Raw genomic sequence first — 17588 nt, forward strand, 5'->3', positions numbered from 1 at the left:
AAGACTTCTCATATATAGGGCTCATGTACACTATTACGCCCTGTGTACTAGGGTTGCGCGGTCTAATGCGACCTCAGGCAGGTAAACTGTGGCCACAGGCCCTGCCCCATCAACTAATTAATTGAAGTGCACTTAGCATGACATAGGGATGGATCCGCTCTCTCTAAGTCTTTGGGCGGTTGCGCTTCCATCCAAGCAACGGTACCGAGCTTAAACTCTGTAAATCTCTGTGAATATCTTTGGGGCCAAAATAATAGTCTCCTCCACACACATGCCTCATTTATAAAAATTCAATTCTCACAAATTATTCTTATTCCTTTGATAACTCTTGAGGCAACGTGTGGGAGGGTTTTTACTCTCCTTTTCTCATTAATTTCAAAAAACTGTAACTTCTCGTATCGGGAACCAACTACACAATTTACAAATAACTAAAAAATCCTTTATAAACAAAGCTTCTTTTAAAACAGTGATTTCAAGATTAACATTTATACCGACAAATTTTCATCTCAAAACTATTTTCAAAATAGTCCTTCATGCATCAATATAATTTGAAATATAGAACAAGAACAATTAATTGTAAATATGTTTTAAAAAAAAGGATAAAGTAATATAACATAAAACAATTTGAAAAGGGGTAGAGGATCCCTTACCTCTCCGGATGCAACTAAAGCAAATTCCTTGACAGCTAGCTAATCACCTGAATACAGATTCCAACAAATTAATACTACATACTCGTCGCTAGAAAATATCTAGACACTACTACGGTTCGTCTTGCTAGCCTATTGAGAATAGATAACCTAGATATGTTTAAAAACATTAATTACTCGAATAATATTTAAATCATTAAATAGGTAACAACACGTTTTATTTTATTGGTATTAGAAATACGACTTAATAAAGGTATTTGTCACCAGAAATATTTTCTTTTATAATAATAAAGTTTAATAAATTCCGATATTACGAACTATACCCTTAATAAAAAATGGTTTATAAAAATGATCAATGATTTCTTTTTAAGAAATTTACAAGAAGGTTTGAAACAATTGATCGAACTAAAACAGTTTTGCTTCTTTGTGGAAAAGATTTAAGAGAACAAAATAAATTAATTAATTAATAGGAATTATCAAATATATATGTCCAAAAGAGAAGAACAGGAAAGGAGCATAAAATCTTGGACAAAGAAAGAAAATTAAACAAGTAGGAGACCTGTATGCTGTTAAAAAAAATAAAATAAATAAAAGTGAAGAATGGGAAGACCATGCTGTCCGATAGAACCAAGGAGAAAAAAATCAATGAAGACTATTCCTCCTATCTTTACGGCTATAAGAGAGAAAAGAAGAAAACAAATATATATATATATATATATATATATATATATATATATATATATATATATATATATATATATATATATAATCAGCCAAACTTGCTGTAAAGAATGGCTCAAGGACAAGAAAAGAAGTATTGCGGAAAGAAAAGGAATAGTGCGGATCAGTCACGTGTGCCACGGAAATTCAGCAGTGAAAGAAAAAGAAAAGAAAACACAATAAGCAGGGTATGTTTGTGACGTCGGCATAGAAGAAAAGAAAAGAAGAGAACCAAATTCATACAAAGGCTACGACTAATTAGGGGTGAAAATAACCGCCCGTTAACCGCTAACCGTTCCTAACCGTTAATCGGATAACCGTTAAAACCGCCTAAAAACCGGTAACCGGCTTTCTTATTATATATATATATATTTTAAAAAAATTTATATATAAAACGGCGCCGTTTTGGTGTTTAACACCGAAACGGCGCCGTTTCAATTCAGTCTAATAGGCTGAGTTTCACACTATCACGCGTTAAGCATTAAGCAAACCCTAAGTCCCGACTCCCTACTCTCACTGCGCCGCCTCACTCCTCAGCCCTCAATCTCTCCGAATCTCCCTTCTCGCAACACTCTGTCACTCGCCGGCCTCTCTCTCTCTCTCCGCACAGAAGCTCCAACGCCACCATCGACCTCTATCCGCTACTCTCCGTCCTCTCTACGACTTTGCTAGTGTTTTATTTCTTCTTTTGTCATTAGACTTAATAGGCTGTGTTTTGGGTTTCTGTTATGATTATTTGTTTGATTTGTTTGATTTATTTTAGTTTCTTTTTTTTTTTTTTTTTGATTTGTGATCAGGAATTTGCTTAATTAGATGTGGGTTGTTTTTAGCCTTCACTTGCCATAGCTCTCAGATCTGTGATTTTGCTTAATTAGATGTGGGTTGTTTTGCCCACTAGGCTAACGTTTTGGTTCGAAAACTCATGGGTCTATGTTATAGTTTGGTATTTGATGTTTGTGTTTATAGAAAGTTCAGATCAACAAATATACATTTCTGGCCAACAAGAATATCCAAAACAATCAAATGTACACTGTTTTTCAACCAGAGCTTGCCCAATGCAGGGCAGCTAACATATTAGTTTGCAAAATGCCCTTCACCCCAACTACATAAACCTCATTTAAACACAAAGGGAAACCCTAATCAAGATAATTAAAGCTTCACTCATTGCCACATGAAGCAACCCCATATACTTACTATACAATCCACCTAAACACCTATCATCTTTTCATTTCTTATTCTTCTTTCCATATACGGCCAGTAACCCTCAACTTCAGCTCTTGCCTATCCCCACCAGAAAAGTAGAGAGCCATATTCCTTTGAATAATGAGTCCATCCTGACTATCACGAACTTTCTTATGACTGTCACGGATGCTCCTTGGAATTCCTTGCCATATGAGCTTACGACCATTTGCACCAACTTCCAAACTATAGCTGAATTTCTTTGCCTCATTATCATCACCCATGAATCGTAAGAAGGCCATGTAGACTGGTGCCATACCAAGCTGGAAAGCCTCAAAATGCAAACAAAATTGTCTTCCGAAACAGTTGAACACCTGCACATAAATGTAAATCAAAATTGTATTGGGAATTCAATTTGCATAACAAACAAAAATTGTACATAATATGAAGTTGGCATATAAAAGTGAAACTAGGGAAGGATTTCTCATACAACTAATTGCTACTACTGAAATTTGGTTAAAATGACAAAAGTAAAGCAATTCCTTCAGGAGCATGAAGCAAGTTTTTCAAACAGCCTGTACAAAAAGCACATGAACCCACCAACAAAAATGTAGCCAGTTCCCAAACACCATAGGAAGAAATTAGGAACCACTTTACCAATTTCGTTTGAACCCTTTTTTAGACTTATTAGACCAAGTCAGCTAATCCCTAACACCACCAGTATGTGCTAAAAAATCAGCAAATCTTAAACTCAACTAAAAGCCTTAATCTTACTACATTTGGATCGGAAAGAATAACCAAAGTTTGCTATCCTAAAAATAGTCCCTAACAAGAAATATGGGATAAGATAGAATATACCATGTCCATATACTTCCGACCCATCCAAGATTCAGCCCAGCTAGCTAGATATTAGGATCATAGCACTATTAAATAACAAAAAACAAAAAGGATCATAGCATAAAATACTTACAGTTAACAATATGTGTTTATTGTTTGAATTGCTAAAGTACCAATCAACTTGATTTAAGTACTTTTGTCATGATTAGTCATTTAGTCACTTGTTGTCATACGTATTCTTCAACTTTAAGCTTCTTCGATCGGATTTTACATATATATATAATATACTTGATTTATAAGCTCTTCACAATTCACATCATTCATTTTCAATATATTTATAAGCTTAATTTAAATAAATGTTGAGATAAAAAAAACTGTTTTTATTTTTATTTTTATTTTTTGATGGGTTCTTTTAAACCCAACTCACAAGACATGGCTTCTTTTATCTATGAGATGCTTGTTGCATGAAGAAATCATTTTGTAATTAGATCAACGAAGATTTATATTTTTTAGCTTTTTATTTGAGATGAGATTTACTTTTTTTTAGGTGTGATTGAGTGATTCATCTTTCCTTTGGTTATTAAATAAATTTTATTGTTTATCTAATAACAGATGATAGACACTTTGAGTGATGCAACCACCCCTATTATGGTAGATGACAATTCTGAAACACCTTCCACTGCAATTGTTGAAAGCCCCACACCTTCCCAACAGTCACAATGTAACAAACCACCTGTGAATCAATCCATTGTGTGGAGTCACTTTAAAAAAGTGGAACCGATCGATAAGGAAAACCCTAAAGCTATGTGCAACTATTGCAATAGGTTAATAGGGTGTCATTATAAGAGGAAGGGCACTTCAGCCATGATGCACCACCTTACCTATAATTGCCCAGACTCTCCACTTAAGAAATCAAAAGATTCAACACTACCCAAAAACCAAACAATGTTGCAAATGTCATTCAAGAAACCGGTAGAAGGTGGTAGTGGTAACCAAATTGGATTCATGAAGTATGATTCAAACAATATAAGAAATTTGATTGTTCGGTATTTCATCAAAAGTGAGCTGCCTTTTAGGCATGTGGAGAGTGATGGGTTTAAGGAATTGATAAATGGAATTGAACCTAGGTTCAAAGTGCCATGTCGTATCACTTTACAAAAAGATTGTTTGAAACTGTATGAAGAAGAAAAGCTTAGGTTGAGGACTTTTTTGAGCGGTAAAAGGGTATGCATCACTACCGATACATGGACATCCCTGCAAAATATAAACTACATGTGTGTTACCGCTAGCTTCATAGACTCTGATTGGACGATTCATACAAAAATTCTTAAGTTTAACCAAATTCTCAATCATAGGGGTGAAACTATTGGAAGAATGATAGAGAGTGCATTGACCCAGTGGGGGATTGATAGTGTGTTCACTATTACAGTCGATAATGCCTCAGCCAATGATGTGGGGATTGAGTATATGAGAAAGAGGATAAAGAACAAGAGTCATACTATTTTAGGAGGAGATTTTCTTCACATGCGTTGTGCCGCTCATATTTTAAACTTTGTTGTGCATGAAGGCTTGAAAGACTTAGGTGACTGTGTTACTAATATAAGGAACGCAGTGAGATATGTGAGGTCTTCACCGGAGAGGATGTCAAAGTTTAAAGATTGTATAGAGCGGGAAAAAATTAAATGTAAAAACATGGTGTGTTTAGATATTCCAACTAGATGGAACTCTTCATATTTGATGTTGACCACTGCTGAGAAGTACCAAAGAGCTTTTGACCTATTGGGCGAAAATGAGCATAATTATTTTGTTGTTCCTCAACCTATTGATTGGGAAAATGCTAGGGCATTTGCGACATTTTTGCAAACTTTTTATGAAGCTACATTGAAGTTCTCTGGTTCAACTCATGTCACCTCCAATTCATATTTTTTGCAACTTTGTATTATTCAAAATTCTTTAAATGATGGTTGTCTCAGTGAAGATCAGGTCTTGAGTTCTGTGAGTTTTAGTATGAAACAAAAATATGAAAAGTATTGGGGGACTATGGATATGATCAATTTAATGTTGTATGTTGGTTTTGTTCTTGATCCACGCAACAAGATAAATGCATTGGTGTTTTGGTTGAAAAAATGTAATGGGCCTATGTGGGCGGATTAAATAGCGGCAAAAGTGAGAGACCTCCTGAATCGTTTAATTGAGCAATACAATAAGTTTCATGGGAGGGGAGTAGGGGAGTCATCTAACATTGTTGAAGATACAAGAAGAGTAGATGTCAATCCTATTTGTGGTGATGAAGATAAAGAGATACAATATAGGAATATGTTTTCTCAACACCTTGTCGCAGAGAATGACTTGGAATGTAGGTCGAAGGTGGATCAATATTTGTTGGATGGGTGTGAAGCAAATATTATAGATTTTGACATCTTAAATTGGTGGAAGGTTAATACACTAAAATATCCTATTCTCGCAGCCATAGCTCGTGATGTATTGGCCATCCCTATTTCCACCGTTGCCTCTGAGTCTGCCTTTAGCAACGGAGGACGTGTATTGGATACCTTTTAGGAGTTCATTGTCTCTGCTTACCGTTGAGGCCTTGATTTGCACACAAGACTGGTTAAAGAACCGCCCAATGATCTATGAGGAAGTGTTTCAGGACTTTATGGAAAGCTATGATGAACCTGGTAAATTTTTATGAATTAGTTATTTATAAATTCATTTCATTTACTTTTCATTATTTATTTATTTAACTCAAACTTTTTCTATTGTAGATGGGCCTAAGAATCAACATTCTCATTCAATGACGACTGACACATCTTATTCCTAGAGGAAGGTTATCATTTTTTGACTTGTCATTATATTTATATTACAATGCAATTGCTTAGTTTGTCAATTTTTTAAGTTTATAATATTTATTGTTGTTATCTCCACAGGATTTTGCTAGAAGACTGAATAGGAGTCGTGTTGTTATTTCCACAAGATAGTTTTGCTCTTGAGTGTGGACTTATGGACTATGGATATGGTTTGATAATTGATGGGTGTGGGTGTGTGGACTTATGGACTATTTGGATATGGTTTTTTTTTGATGTTGTGAATCAAACAATGTTGTGAGTGTGGGTGAGTGGACTTGTAGACTATGGACTATGGATTATTTGAATATGGTTTGATTTTTTGATGTTGTGAATCAAACAATATTGTGAGTGTGGATGAGTGGACTTGTAGACTATGGACTATGGATTATTTGAATATGGTTTGATTTTTTGATGTTGTGAATCAAACCATATTGTGAGTGTGGGTGTGTGGACTATGAACTATTTGAATATGGTTTGATTTTTTGATATTGTGAATGTAGGGGTCTAAGAGGTGTGATAGTTGACTTATGTTTTGAATATGATGTGTTCACTTGTGTTTTGAATTTTTGATTTTATGTAAACGCATAATTGCTTGCAAATTTGTAATTTTGTATTTTAAACAATAGCCTAATTTAACAAATTGCATAATAGAAAACTAGTAAAAAAAAAAAGGTTCAATACAAAACAGGTCCAATAGCTAAAAAAGAAAACAAAAGAACCAAAAAAAAAAAAAAGAAAAAAAAGAAAAGAAAAACCGGTTCCCGGTTACGGGTTGGCGGTTATTTGAAAACAGCCAACCACCAACCGCCTAGGCGGTTGGCGGAGGTGGTTAGCAATTTTTACTAACCGCCCAGCCGGTTATGGTTGCCGGTTTTGTCCAAAAACCGGTAACCGTAACCGGCTTTTCATCCCTACGACTAATCAATAAAAGAGAAGACAAGAAAAACAAAGAAAAATGAAAAAGTATCTACAAATAGAAGCGAAGGAAACTGAAAATTCTTGTACGTACAACGTGAGGGATAGAAGGCTTGAAAACAATTTTTTTTTTTTTTTTTTTGTGATGAGAGGAGAGAGTGACGGCTAAAAGATTTATTTATAGGAGTAGGGTTTCAATCTTTGGCTGCTAGGGTTTTATATACTAAAACATGTATTTTAATAATAATAAATCAGATATATAATATTTTTAATATAAAATTTGGTCCTCATATTTTAATATAAATATAAAATATAAAAGTGGAACTTAAATTGATATAAATTTATTAAATTTAACAGCAGGTGTTTTAATAAAATATAGAAACGGTTATTTAACAACAAGGAATAAAATAAATTTTCATACGTAAAAATCAGGCGTTTATTATTTCCGTCTAGTTATCCATTCTCATAGGTAATAAGAGACTATTTTACCCTCGAAAGGGAGTCGGGGTTATTACACGATATCCTTAGCAAGTACATTTACATAAAAATAACAAAAATAGTGGTTTGTTTGGCAAGTGGCTTGTCATGTCAGAATAATGTTTTTCTTCTATTTATGTACTTCTTCATATTTTTCAATAACAATTAACATTAGAACATTCATATTTTTTTCACTTTTTATATCACATCAATACTTTTTTTTTTATTACTATTCAAATAAAAAAATCCACTAAAATACAATTTTTTTTTTCTTCACTTTTTCTATACAAAACTTTTTACATTATATCATATCTACCACTTTTTACTAATTCTAAAAAATAACAACTCACAGACATGACAAGTCATTTGCCAAACTCCGCCAATAAGACTGGATCTTAAAAACGTGTCTAAAAGAGCTTAGTTGGTCACACAAGTCCTAAAATAAAAGGGCATTCTATATTTCCATCTAATAATGGTCCCTTGTTGTCGCTTACTTTTCCAACATTAGTGTTGAAAGCGGGTCACTTGGGCACTTTGGTAATTGGAAAATGACTCTTGCACAACAGTTGTGTAACTATTGTGCAAGGTCTTAGAGACATGAGATAGATACACATAAATCTCACGTGAGACCTATTTCATGTCGTTAGAGTGGTACACAACACAACCAATCATTCCTCTTGGTAATTTGGGATGGCAAAACCCATTATTCTTGGGGGGATGTGCATGGAGATTGGATACAGATAGTAAATTAGTAGTATGTTAAGGTTGTTTAATGAAATTACAGTCTCCTTTCGAAAAAAAAAGTTGTATGTTAAGGTTGTTCTCGTAAATTAAGTCGGAATATGAAGCCAAATCCCTTCTTGGCGCCTTCGAGGATTTGTAATTGTAATTTTGTGTGCGTTCCCTAATCTTTAGCCACTTTTTGCCCTTTCCCGTGCCATGCGTGCTTTTGCATTAAAAACAAAGTTGCTTTTGGCGCCATCTAATCATAAATGCCAAACTTCTGTATTTAAACAGAAGCTTTTCAGTAATGCATATTTTGGCTTCATTTATGGTTCGTTTAGATTTACAATTTAAAAAATGTAATTTAAAATTACGATTTTAAAATATGTGATTAAAAAAAGTAATTTTTTAAAACGCAATTAAGCGTTTAATAAAAGGGATTTGATTCTTGTACAACACCAATACAACAACTGCACAACAACCCCTCACATGAGGGTGGACTCCAGTATGTGGGACCCACCCTCATGTGAGGGATTGTTGTACAGTTGTTGTATTGGTGTTGTAAATCTAACATTTTCCTTGATAAAATTGCAGTTTAGCATTTAAAATCGCAAATTAACTTTTAAAATTCTGAGTTTTCAAAAAAGTACCATCTTATCTGCGATTTGAAAAAGCAGATTTTCTCCGTTTTTAAATCGCAATTTTTAAAAACACAGTTCCCAAACAATTTATGTTCTACGATTTTGTTTAAAATCGCACTTATTGCCTACGAAATAGCAATCACAAACGCACCCTTAATAATGCTTGCTTTTTTACAATGGGTCGATAAGGTAAATGTAAATTTGAATGTTTTGTATTTTAGGTTATTTATAAATGTTTTTATTTATTTTTTTTTTAAAAAGGAAAACAAATATACTATCAAACAAAGCCCAGTTCAATGATGTATGCATTTACTAATCCTTGTGGTTTGTTCATTACCTAAGTGAACCTTTTAAGATTGGATTCATGTACCTTTTTGTATATTTATGAATATGTTGTGTATCTCTTCATGGAGGATCCCGATCTTCTATGCTTGGAATGCTTGAATTGCTAGCAATTTAGGGAGATCTATTAAAAAGGAAGGCTGTAAGATCCATTATTGCGGGTAACCCCACTTGTCCGGAGGAGAGGCTTGGACAAGTATGTCCGACAACTCCCTACTCTATGATTCTATGAAGCTACTCAAATTGTTAGGTGTCATGCATAGTTGATAAAATCATTTTTTTTTTTTTGTACGGGATTAAATTTAAACGAGATATTTTTAAAATATTTAAATATTAATTAAATAACATGTATTTTAAATTTTATTTAAAAATCATTTTTTTTCACTTTTTGGGATGCAAAAATACCAATTAAGTTTTTTAATATTATAGTTTTCCAACATTTTCTTTTTCAATTGATAATATGACTAATTTACTTAATTGACATTGTCAATCTAAGACATAATTTTATCAATGTTAACACTTAATCTTCTTGATTTAGACTTGTGTTTATGAGTGAGTTGGAGATTATACAACTTCAACGCACAGAAAACTAACAATCATATAAATAGAAGAGATGTCTATTGGGCATTGGCGATAATACATCATAATTGGTTTTTTTTTTTTTTTTTTTTTTTTTTTCAAAATGGTCGTTTACCATAAATGAGACATTAATCTCTTTTTTAGGGCTTCAATCTTTTTTTTTTTTTTTTTTTTGATAATTGCACCACTGATCCCTGTAGTTGGTCTAAATTACGAATCACTCCATGTAGGGCTGTAAACGAGCCGATCCTGAGCGGGTATTGCCTGTCCGGGATCGGCTCGTTTAATGAATAGTGAAGCTCGAGCTCGAGCTCGAGCTCGACACGAGCTTGGAAATGTTGTGCGAGACCGGCTCGTTTAAAAAATATGGTGTCCGAGCTCGAGCTCGAACTCGACAATTTTAGTCGATTTCGAGCTCGAGTACTCGGCCCGAGCTCGGCTCATTTCATAATTGAAAATTATTCACTTTAACATAAATAAAATAAAATCACGAAATTTCAAATGGTCAAATTGCACTATCAGAAATCCAGCATTTTGCATTGAGCAATTGCCAATTAATCTAGAAAGACTAAAATCAATACAATTAACAACTAAAGAAATAAAATAAAATTACTTTCAAACAATTACAATTAGAAATATAAGAAATTACAATTATGAATTACAAATTTTCAACTACAAAAATAAAATAAAATTACACTTAAAACAAATACAAACATAAATATAAGAAATTACAATTAGAACTGTAATTTGATAGGTATAATAATAATGTTTAATTCTTTTGTGTGCTCTCCGATAAAACCTGTTGTAACACACTAAAAAAAAAATTAGTTAATTTTAACTCCCTTGCATTAGTTACACAAGTTTTATGTACTTGGTAAAAATGTCAAGAGAGGTTAAATAACACAAATTAATGTGCATAAATCATTAAATAAAAAAGTATTCATTACCTTAAATCTGCTCTCAAATAAAATATGGAAACTGCAACACACTAAAAAAAATTAGATTAAATTTAACTCCCTTACATTACTTACACAAGTTCTATATACTTGGTAAAAATGCCAAGAGAGGTTAAATATATCACAAGTTAATGTGCATAAATCATTAAATAATAAATCACACATTACCTTAAGTCTTCATGTCTTGATGAAAATAATATTATACAAAATTTAAACAAAATAACATAGTCCACCTATCCCACATAGTCCTCAAACCAAATATATAGTTATATAACTTATATGACAACACTTCAAAAAATAAAAAGAGGCAAAGAACACTAACAATCAAATTGCCTCTGGCAAAGTTATCTCCACCTCCCCTTCATTTTGATCATCCTAAGATTAAAAAAAAAATTAACTATATAAGTAATTAGTATTTAGTACAATATAAAAGTAAAACTAAATTAACAAACACCATTAGAATATATAAAAATAAAACAAAAACATACCCCACACTTCTTTTTAAGCCCATACAATGATCTGACCCAATCAGCCCCACATAACAACTTCTGAACTGTCTCAGTTGATAATGATGCTCGATGTGGATCAATAACCCTTCCTCCGGCACTAAATGTAGACTCTGAAGTTACAGTTGTAATCGGTGTTGACAAAATATCTTTGGCCACTTTAGACAAAACATTATACTTCAGAGTATTCGCTTTCCACCAATCCAAGGCATTAAATTCGATGTTCTTGTTAGGTATATATACACCCTCCTCAAGATACATTTCTAATTCAGATTTCATAGGTTGAAGCACAGTTTCAGCACTTTTGAGAAATGACTCCCAAATTTCCACACCACCCTCCTCATCATGAACTGCAAAGACTGAACGATTACTTGAAGAGCTTTCTTGAACTTTGCTTGCAAGATCCTGTTCCTTGAGATTTAAATTATGTTCATGAAGATACACATCATATATCTCTTTCAAAATTCTTTGAACATATTCAATATTCTTTGAACACCAACTTAAACCTCGGATCCAAAATTGCCGCAATTGCCATCAATAAATTGCACTCGCCCCAGTATTTATCAAACTTGGCTTTCATTCGATGTGCCATAGATCTAATGTAGTCATTTCCATCATCACATTTATTAATTAGAACCTCTTTCATTCGCCAAATTTCAGGAAGGAATAAATTTGATGTTGGATAGTCACTACCAGATACAATCTTGGTTACTCGATTGAAGACTCCCAAAAGTTCACAGACAGATTTAACTTTATCCCAATCTTCTTGCGATGGCACCCAAATAAATTGATGGTCGTTGTATCCATACATAGAAAATACGTCCTTAAACTCATATGCAGCAGATAACATCAAATATGTACTATTCCAACGAGTAGGAACGTCCAAAAATAGCTTCTTAGATGACAAATGCAAGTTCTTTGCAGTTTCAGTAAATTGCTTTAATCTTCCCTCTGATGCTACCAAGAATTTTATTCCATCCCTCACACAATCAACAATATCACCAATCTCACTAAGACCATCCTGAACCATCAAATTAGTTATATGTGCACAACAACGCACATGAAACAACTTGCCCCCAACCACAAGCGATTTTCTCATATTAAAAACATCTCTCAAGTGCCTTAATGCTACATCATTTGCCTTGGCATTGTCTACGGTGATTGAACAAACTTTACTCTCTATACCCCAGTCTCTAAAACATTTATGAAGTGCATCAGCAATAAGAAGTCCAGAGTGTGGAGGCGGAATATTACAAAAGTTCAACACACGCCTATTTAACCGCCATTCAGAATCTATAAAATGACATGTCACAACCATATAAGAAACCTTTTGACAAGAAGTCCACATATCAGTTGTGATGTTAACTTTGGGGACCCGATTCAATAAAGTTTTCAACTTCTTCTTCTCAAATTCATAAGTGGCAAAGCAAAGACTCTTAGCAGTAGCTCGAGAAATTTTTTTCCAATGCGGGGTACAAGCTTTCATAAACTTATTAAACAACACATGCTCCACGATTCTAAAAGGATATTCATGATACAAGATCATGTGAGCTAAGAGTTCTCTCACCTTACTTTCATCAAATTGAAAATTTGAAATAATGTCCACACCACCAGACTCCTTACCATCAACTGACAAAACCTTTTGCTTCTTCTTTGAACCAGCATACTTCAAACATGACTCCAAGTGTCTACCTAAAGTAGATGTACAACTTGATTTTGATATGGTAAATTTACTCTTACACCATTTACATTGATTTTTTTTTACACCACAGACCTCAACTTGCTCAAAATGATTCCACACAGTAGAAGTCTTCCTCCTAGGCTTTCTCTTATATACATTCTTTTCATTTGGATCCTCATTAATAGCAGTATCTTGAACCAACTCAATGGTTGCATCAACAGTAGCACTATTACTAATTTCAAGGGAATCCTCGTTCTCATACTCTTCTTCTATAGGCTCAAGTTCATGCGAATCACTCTCCATGCCTTTTAATTTTTAAATTCTATATTAGATATTGTTATGAAAAAAGAAAAAACAAGTATTCAAAACTTAAATGTAGAATTTAAGTTTACATATCATATGATTGTTCATTGTTTTTTTGTTGATTGTTAAAATAGAGAAATTCAAATCTGTACAGATTGTTCATTTTCTTTTTTAATTGCCAAGGAATTGCAATTTTTTTTCATCTTCAAGTTTTGTTATTAAAAAACTGTATAACTTATAAAATTATAGTTTTCTGCCCCTAATTTTTTTAGAAAACAGATTGTTCATTTTTTTATAAATTGCTAAGGACATTCAAATTTTTTATGTTCAAGTTTTGTAATTAAAAAACTGTCTAACTTTTAGGATTATAGTTTCTGCCCTATTTTTTTTTTAAACAAAAACAGATTGTTTATTTTTGATAAATTGCCAAGGAACTTCAAATTTTTTATGTTCAAGTTTTGTAATTAAAAAACTGTCTAACTTTTAGATTACAAAAAACTGTCTAACTTTAAAGATTATAGTTTCTGCCCTTTTTTTTTAAAAAACAAAAACAGATTGTTCATTTTCTTTTTTAATTGCCAAGGAATTGCAATTTTTTTTCATCTTCAAGTTTTGTTATTAAAAAACTGTATAACTTATAAAATTATAGTTTTCTGCCCCTAATTTTTTTTAAAAACAGATTGTTCATTTTTTATAAATTGCTAGGGAACTTCAAATTTTTTATGTTCAAGTTTTGTACTTAAAAAACTGTCTAACTTTTAGGATTATAGTTTCTGCCCTATTTTTTTTTTAAACAAAAACAGATTGTTTATTTTTGATAAATTGCCAAGGAACTTCAAATTTTTTATGTTCAAGTTTTGTAATTAAAAAACTGTCTAACTTTTAGATTACCAAAAACTGTGTAACTTTAAAGATTATAGTTTCTGCCCTATTTTTTTTTAAACAAAAACAGATTGTTCATTTTCTTTTTTAATTGCCAAGGAATTGCAATTTTTTTCATCTTCAAGTTTTGTTATTAAAAAACTGTATAACTTATAAAATTATAGTTTTCTGCCCCTAATTTTTTTAAAAAACAGATTGTTCATTTTTTATAAATTGCTAGGGAACTTCAAATTTTTTATGTTCAAGTTTTGTAATTAAAAAACTGTCTAACTTTTAGGATTATAGTTTCTGCCCTATTTTTTTTTTAAACAAAAACAGATTGTTTATTTTTGATAAATTGCCAAGGAACTTCAAATTTTTTATGTTCAAGTTTTGTACTTAAAAAACTGTCTAACTTTTAGGATTATAGTTTCTGCCCTATTTTTTTTTAAAACAAAAACAGATTGTTTATTTTTGATAAATTGCCAAGGAACTTCAAATTTTTTATGTTCAAGTTTTGTACTTAAAAAACTGTCTAACTTTTATATAGTTTCTGCCCTATTTTTTTTTTAAACAAAAACAGATTGTTTATTTTTGATAAATTGCCAAGGAACTTCAAATTTTTTATGTTCAAGTTTTGTAATTAAAAAACTGTCTAACTTTTAGATTACAAAAAACTGTGTAACTTTAAAGATTATAGTTTCTGCCCTATTTTTTTTAAAACAAAAACAGATTGTTCATTTTCTTTTTTAATTGCCAAGGAATTGCAATTTTTTTCATCTTCAAGTTTTGTTATTAAAAAACTGTATAACTTATAAAATTATAGTTTTCTGCCCCTAATTTTTTTTAAAAACAGATTGTTCATTTTTTATAAATTGCTAAGGAACTTCAAATTTTTTATGTTCAAGTTTTGTAATTAAAAAACTGTCTAGCTTTCAGGATTATAGTTTCTGTCCTAATTTTTTTTTAGAAAAAAAAAAAACAAAACAAAACAAAAACCGATTGTTCATATCTTATAAAAAAACTATCTAACATAGAGCATACATTTCTAAATTCAGTAATAAAGCAAAACTCAGCATTATATAATCAGAAGATTCAGAACATACATTTCCAAATTCTAAACATTGTGAAAATTTGATAAGCATTATAAACAGTTTTCAAACATAGAGCATACATTACATAATCACAACATAATTTGTAAAACATAACATATTGTTCATAGAAGGATTTGCTAATTATAAATTTATAATCATTAATCATAACAAAAAAAAAATAATAAAATAACGTAAAGAAAAAAAAAATGTGAAACCTGAGTTGTTTATTAACTTGCAAAATCAATGAGGACCTGAGGTAGTAGTCTAGTGGAGGATCTAAGGCTAAACGGACGTCCCTGATTCCTGAACAATCATACGGCATATCAACATTAACATTAGAAATTTAGAACTTAAAAATATTGACAGATTAGCTACTAAGTGAAAGAAAAAAAAAAAATTGAAAACATGAAAATGAAATGATGAAAGAGAAGTAGAGAACAAATATCTGATACTTAACTAACTGAGATTTGAGTCTTAATTCTTGAGTACTGAGGAGTTGAGCGGCTGAGTCTTTTGACTCTCTTGCTCTCAAATTTATAATTGAAATTTGAGAACAAGAGCATCACACGGTTCACACGATTCACACGCAACTCATGTAAAGTCCAGTACTTGACTATTACCACTTCAGTCAGATCAAGAGTGTTCTTGGTCGCTGGACTTGCTGCCATCGATCCGTGTGAGAAGAATAGAAAAAAATCACAAAAGTTGGGATTTGGCTGCGCAGTGGAAAGATGGAACATCAGATGATTTAGATAGATCGGTTTCTTTTGGTTTGATTTCAACTACAAATGTAAAGAAACTCTAACGGATTTCAAAACTAAATCCTGTGAAAAGATAGAAGCCACTCGATCAAAAAAGAAAAATAAATCAAAGGCTAAAAAACGAAGAAGAAGAACTGGATAGACGAGGGTAATTGAGAGAGAAAACTTTGCATTCAAAGCAAAGCATTAATTGTGTTCTGAACCATCAGCAACCACAATAAATTTTTTGCAGGTTTCCTGTGTGCAGACTGCAGCGTGAGAGACTGAGAGTGAGAAATTAAAAATAAAAGCTAAGTTTGAAAGGAATTTCCAAACAAATGAACGGTTTGATTAGAATTTGTCTTCTAATTTTTTGAACAATCAACGGCTTTGAATCATTCGGTCAGAGAAACTGAGGAACGAGGAAGACAAAAAAAAATAACGTCCATTTTTCAAAATCAAAATTTTAAATTTCAAATTTTTTTTATTTTATCTATAATTAATAATTAAACAAAAAAATCGTTTTGAAAATTATTCCCTACCCCCGTATACAAATAAAACCGGATCCACTTATAATCCTAACCGTTGAGTATTCTAATCAATTTCAAGATCAAAACTGAAGTCGTTGGATCTCATCTAATGAGTGTTAACACGTGATAATCGAAACACCAAATAATTTCTCAGAGTAATAGTTGAGTATAGCTGTAATCCATTGTTTCAAAATGAACGGCTCAGATTCAAATGATAATTTGGCATGGACGATCGGACGACCAGAAAAATCTCGAAGATTGAAGTGTCACGCGTGTCACGGCGTGTTTCTCGGGCCCTCGGCAACTGGAGCGTCAACGCGTCAGTCGTCAGGCGTCAGCGTCAAGTCCAATTTTTTTTTTTTTTTTTTTTTTTTTTTTTCCGTTTATCTTTAAATAAAAAAAAATTGTATGCACATGCTTACAAATAAAATTGGATGTAATTTAAATCCTAACCGTTTATTAATATAATCATTTTCAAGATCAAAATCTAAGTCGTTGGATCTTATCTAATGAGAAGTAACACGTGATATTTGCAACACCATATAATTTCTCGGAGTAAATAGTCGAGTATAGCTGTAGCCCATTATCTCCAAATGAACGGCTCAGATTCACGCATGATTTGGTTTGAATGATCGGACGATCTAGAAAAATCACGAAGATTGATGGAATACACGTGTCGGCGTCTCACGGTCTTGGCCTCGGCACTGCAGCTTCGTCACTCGACTCACTCCTCCGGCGTCAGGTCAGGCGCGTCAGGCGAGGTTACTTAGGGCATTATAACCTAGTTCCTAGACTCAGTAGACTGTTATCATTTGGTGAAAATCGGCTACACACGGGCAGACTGAAGACTACAGTTTTGTTATTATAAACGGTCACGATGCAGTGTAGGCCTGTAGCTGTTGAAATCATTTTTTGATGATTCAATTTAAGTCGTAGGATCAGATTAAATACCGTGTAATTCGTGTGTGAGAAACACTGTATAAATTGTTATACAATTCGTAATTTCAAGCG

The 17588-nt window shown here is 32.4% G+C and overlaps 3 protein-coding genes across 3 annotated transcripts; 1 reads left to right on the forward strand and 2 right to left on the reverse strand.

Moving 5' to 3' along the window:
- Positions 1-2599: 2599 nt before the first annotated feature.
- On the reverse strand, positions 2600-3413 carry LOC133863337 (E3 ubiquitin-protein ligase SINAT2-like). Its single transcript, XM_062299280.1, has 2 exons — positions 3405-3413; positions 2600-2920 (listed from the first exon to the last, which is right to left on the reverse strand). Exons 1-2 carry the CDS (start codon positions 3411-3413, stop codon positions 2600-2602), a joined length of 330 nt encoding a protein of 109 aa, XP_062155264.1.
- A 582-nt stretch (positions 3414-3995) lies between these two features.
- Positions 3996-5942, forward strand: LOC133863338 (zinc finger BED domain-containing protein RICESLEEPER 2-like). Its single transcript, XM_062299281.1, has 3 exons — positions 3996-5388; positions 5542-5739; positions 5851-5942. Exons 1-3 carry the CDS (start codon positions 3996-3998, stop codon positions 5940-5942), a joined length of 1683 nt encoding a protein of 560 aa, XP_062155265.1.
- Positions 5943-11186: 5244 nt separating this feature from the next.
- LOC133863339 (zinc finger BED domain-containing protein RICESLEEPER 2-like) lies at positions 11187-13352 on the reverse strand. Its single transcript, XM_062299282.1, has 3 exons — positions 11865-13352; positions 11351-11779; positions 11187-11237 (listed from the first exon to the last, which is right to left on the reverse strand). Exons 1-3 carry the CDS (start codon positions 13350-13352, stop codon positions 11187-11189), a joined length of 1968 nt encoding a protein of 655 aa, XP_062155266.1.
- Positions 13353-17588: the final 4236 nt, after the last annotated feature.

Source organism: Alnus glutinosa, chromosome 3 (assembly GCF_958979055.1).
Source record: "Alnus glutinosa chromosome 3, dhAlnGlut1.1, whole genome shotgun sequence".
Classification (NCBI taxonomy): domain Eukaryota; kingdom Viridiplantae; phylum Streptophyta; class Magnoliopsida; order Fagales; family Betulaceae; genus Alnus; species Alnus glutinosa.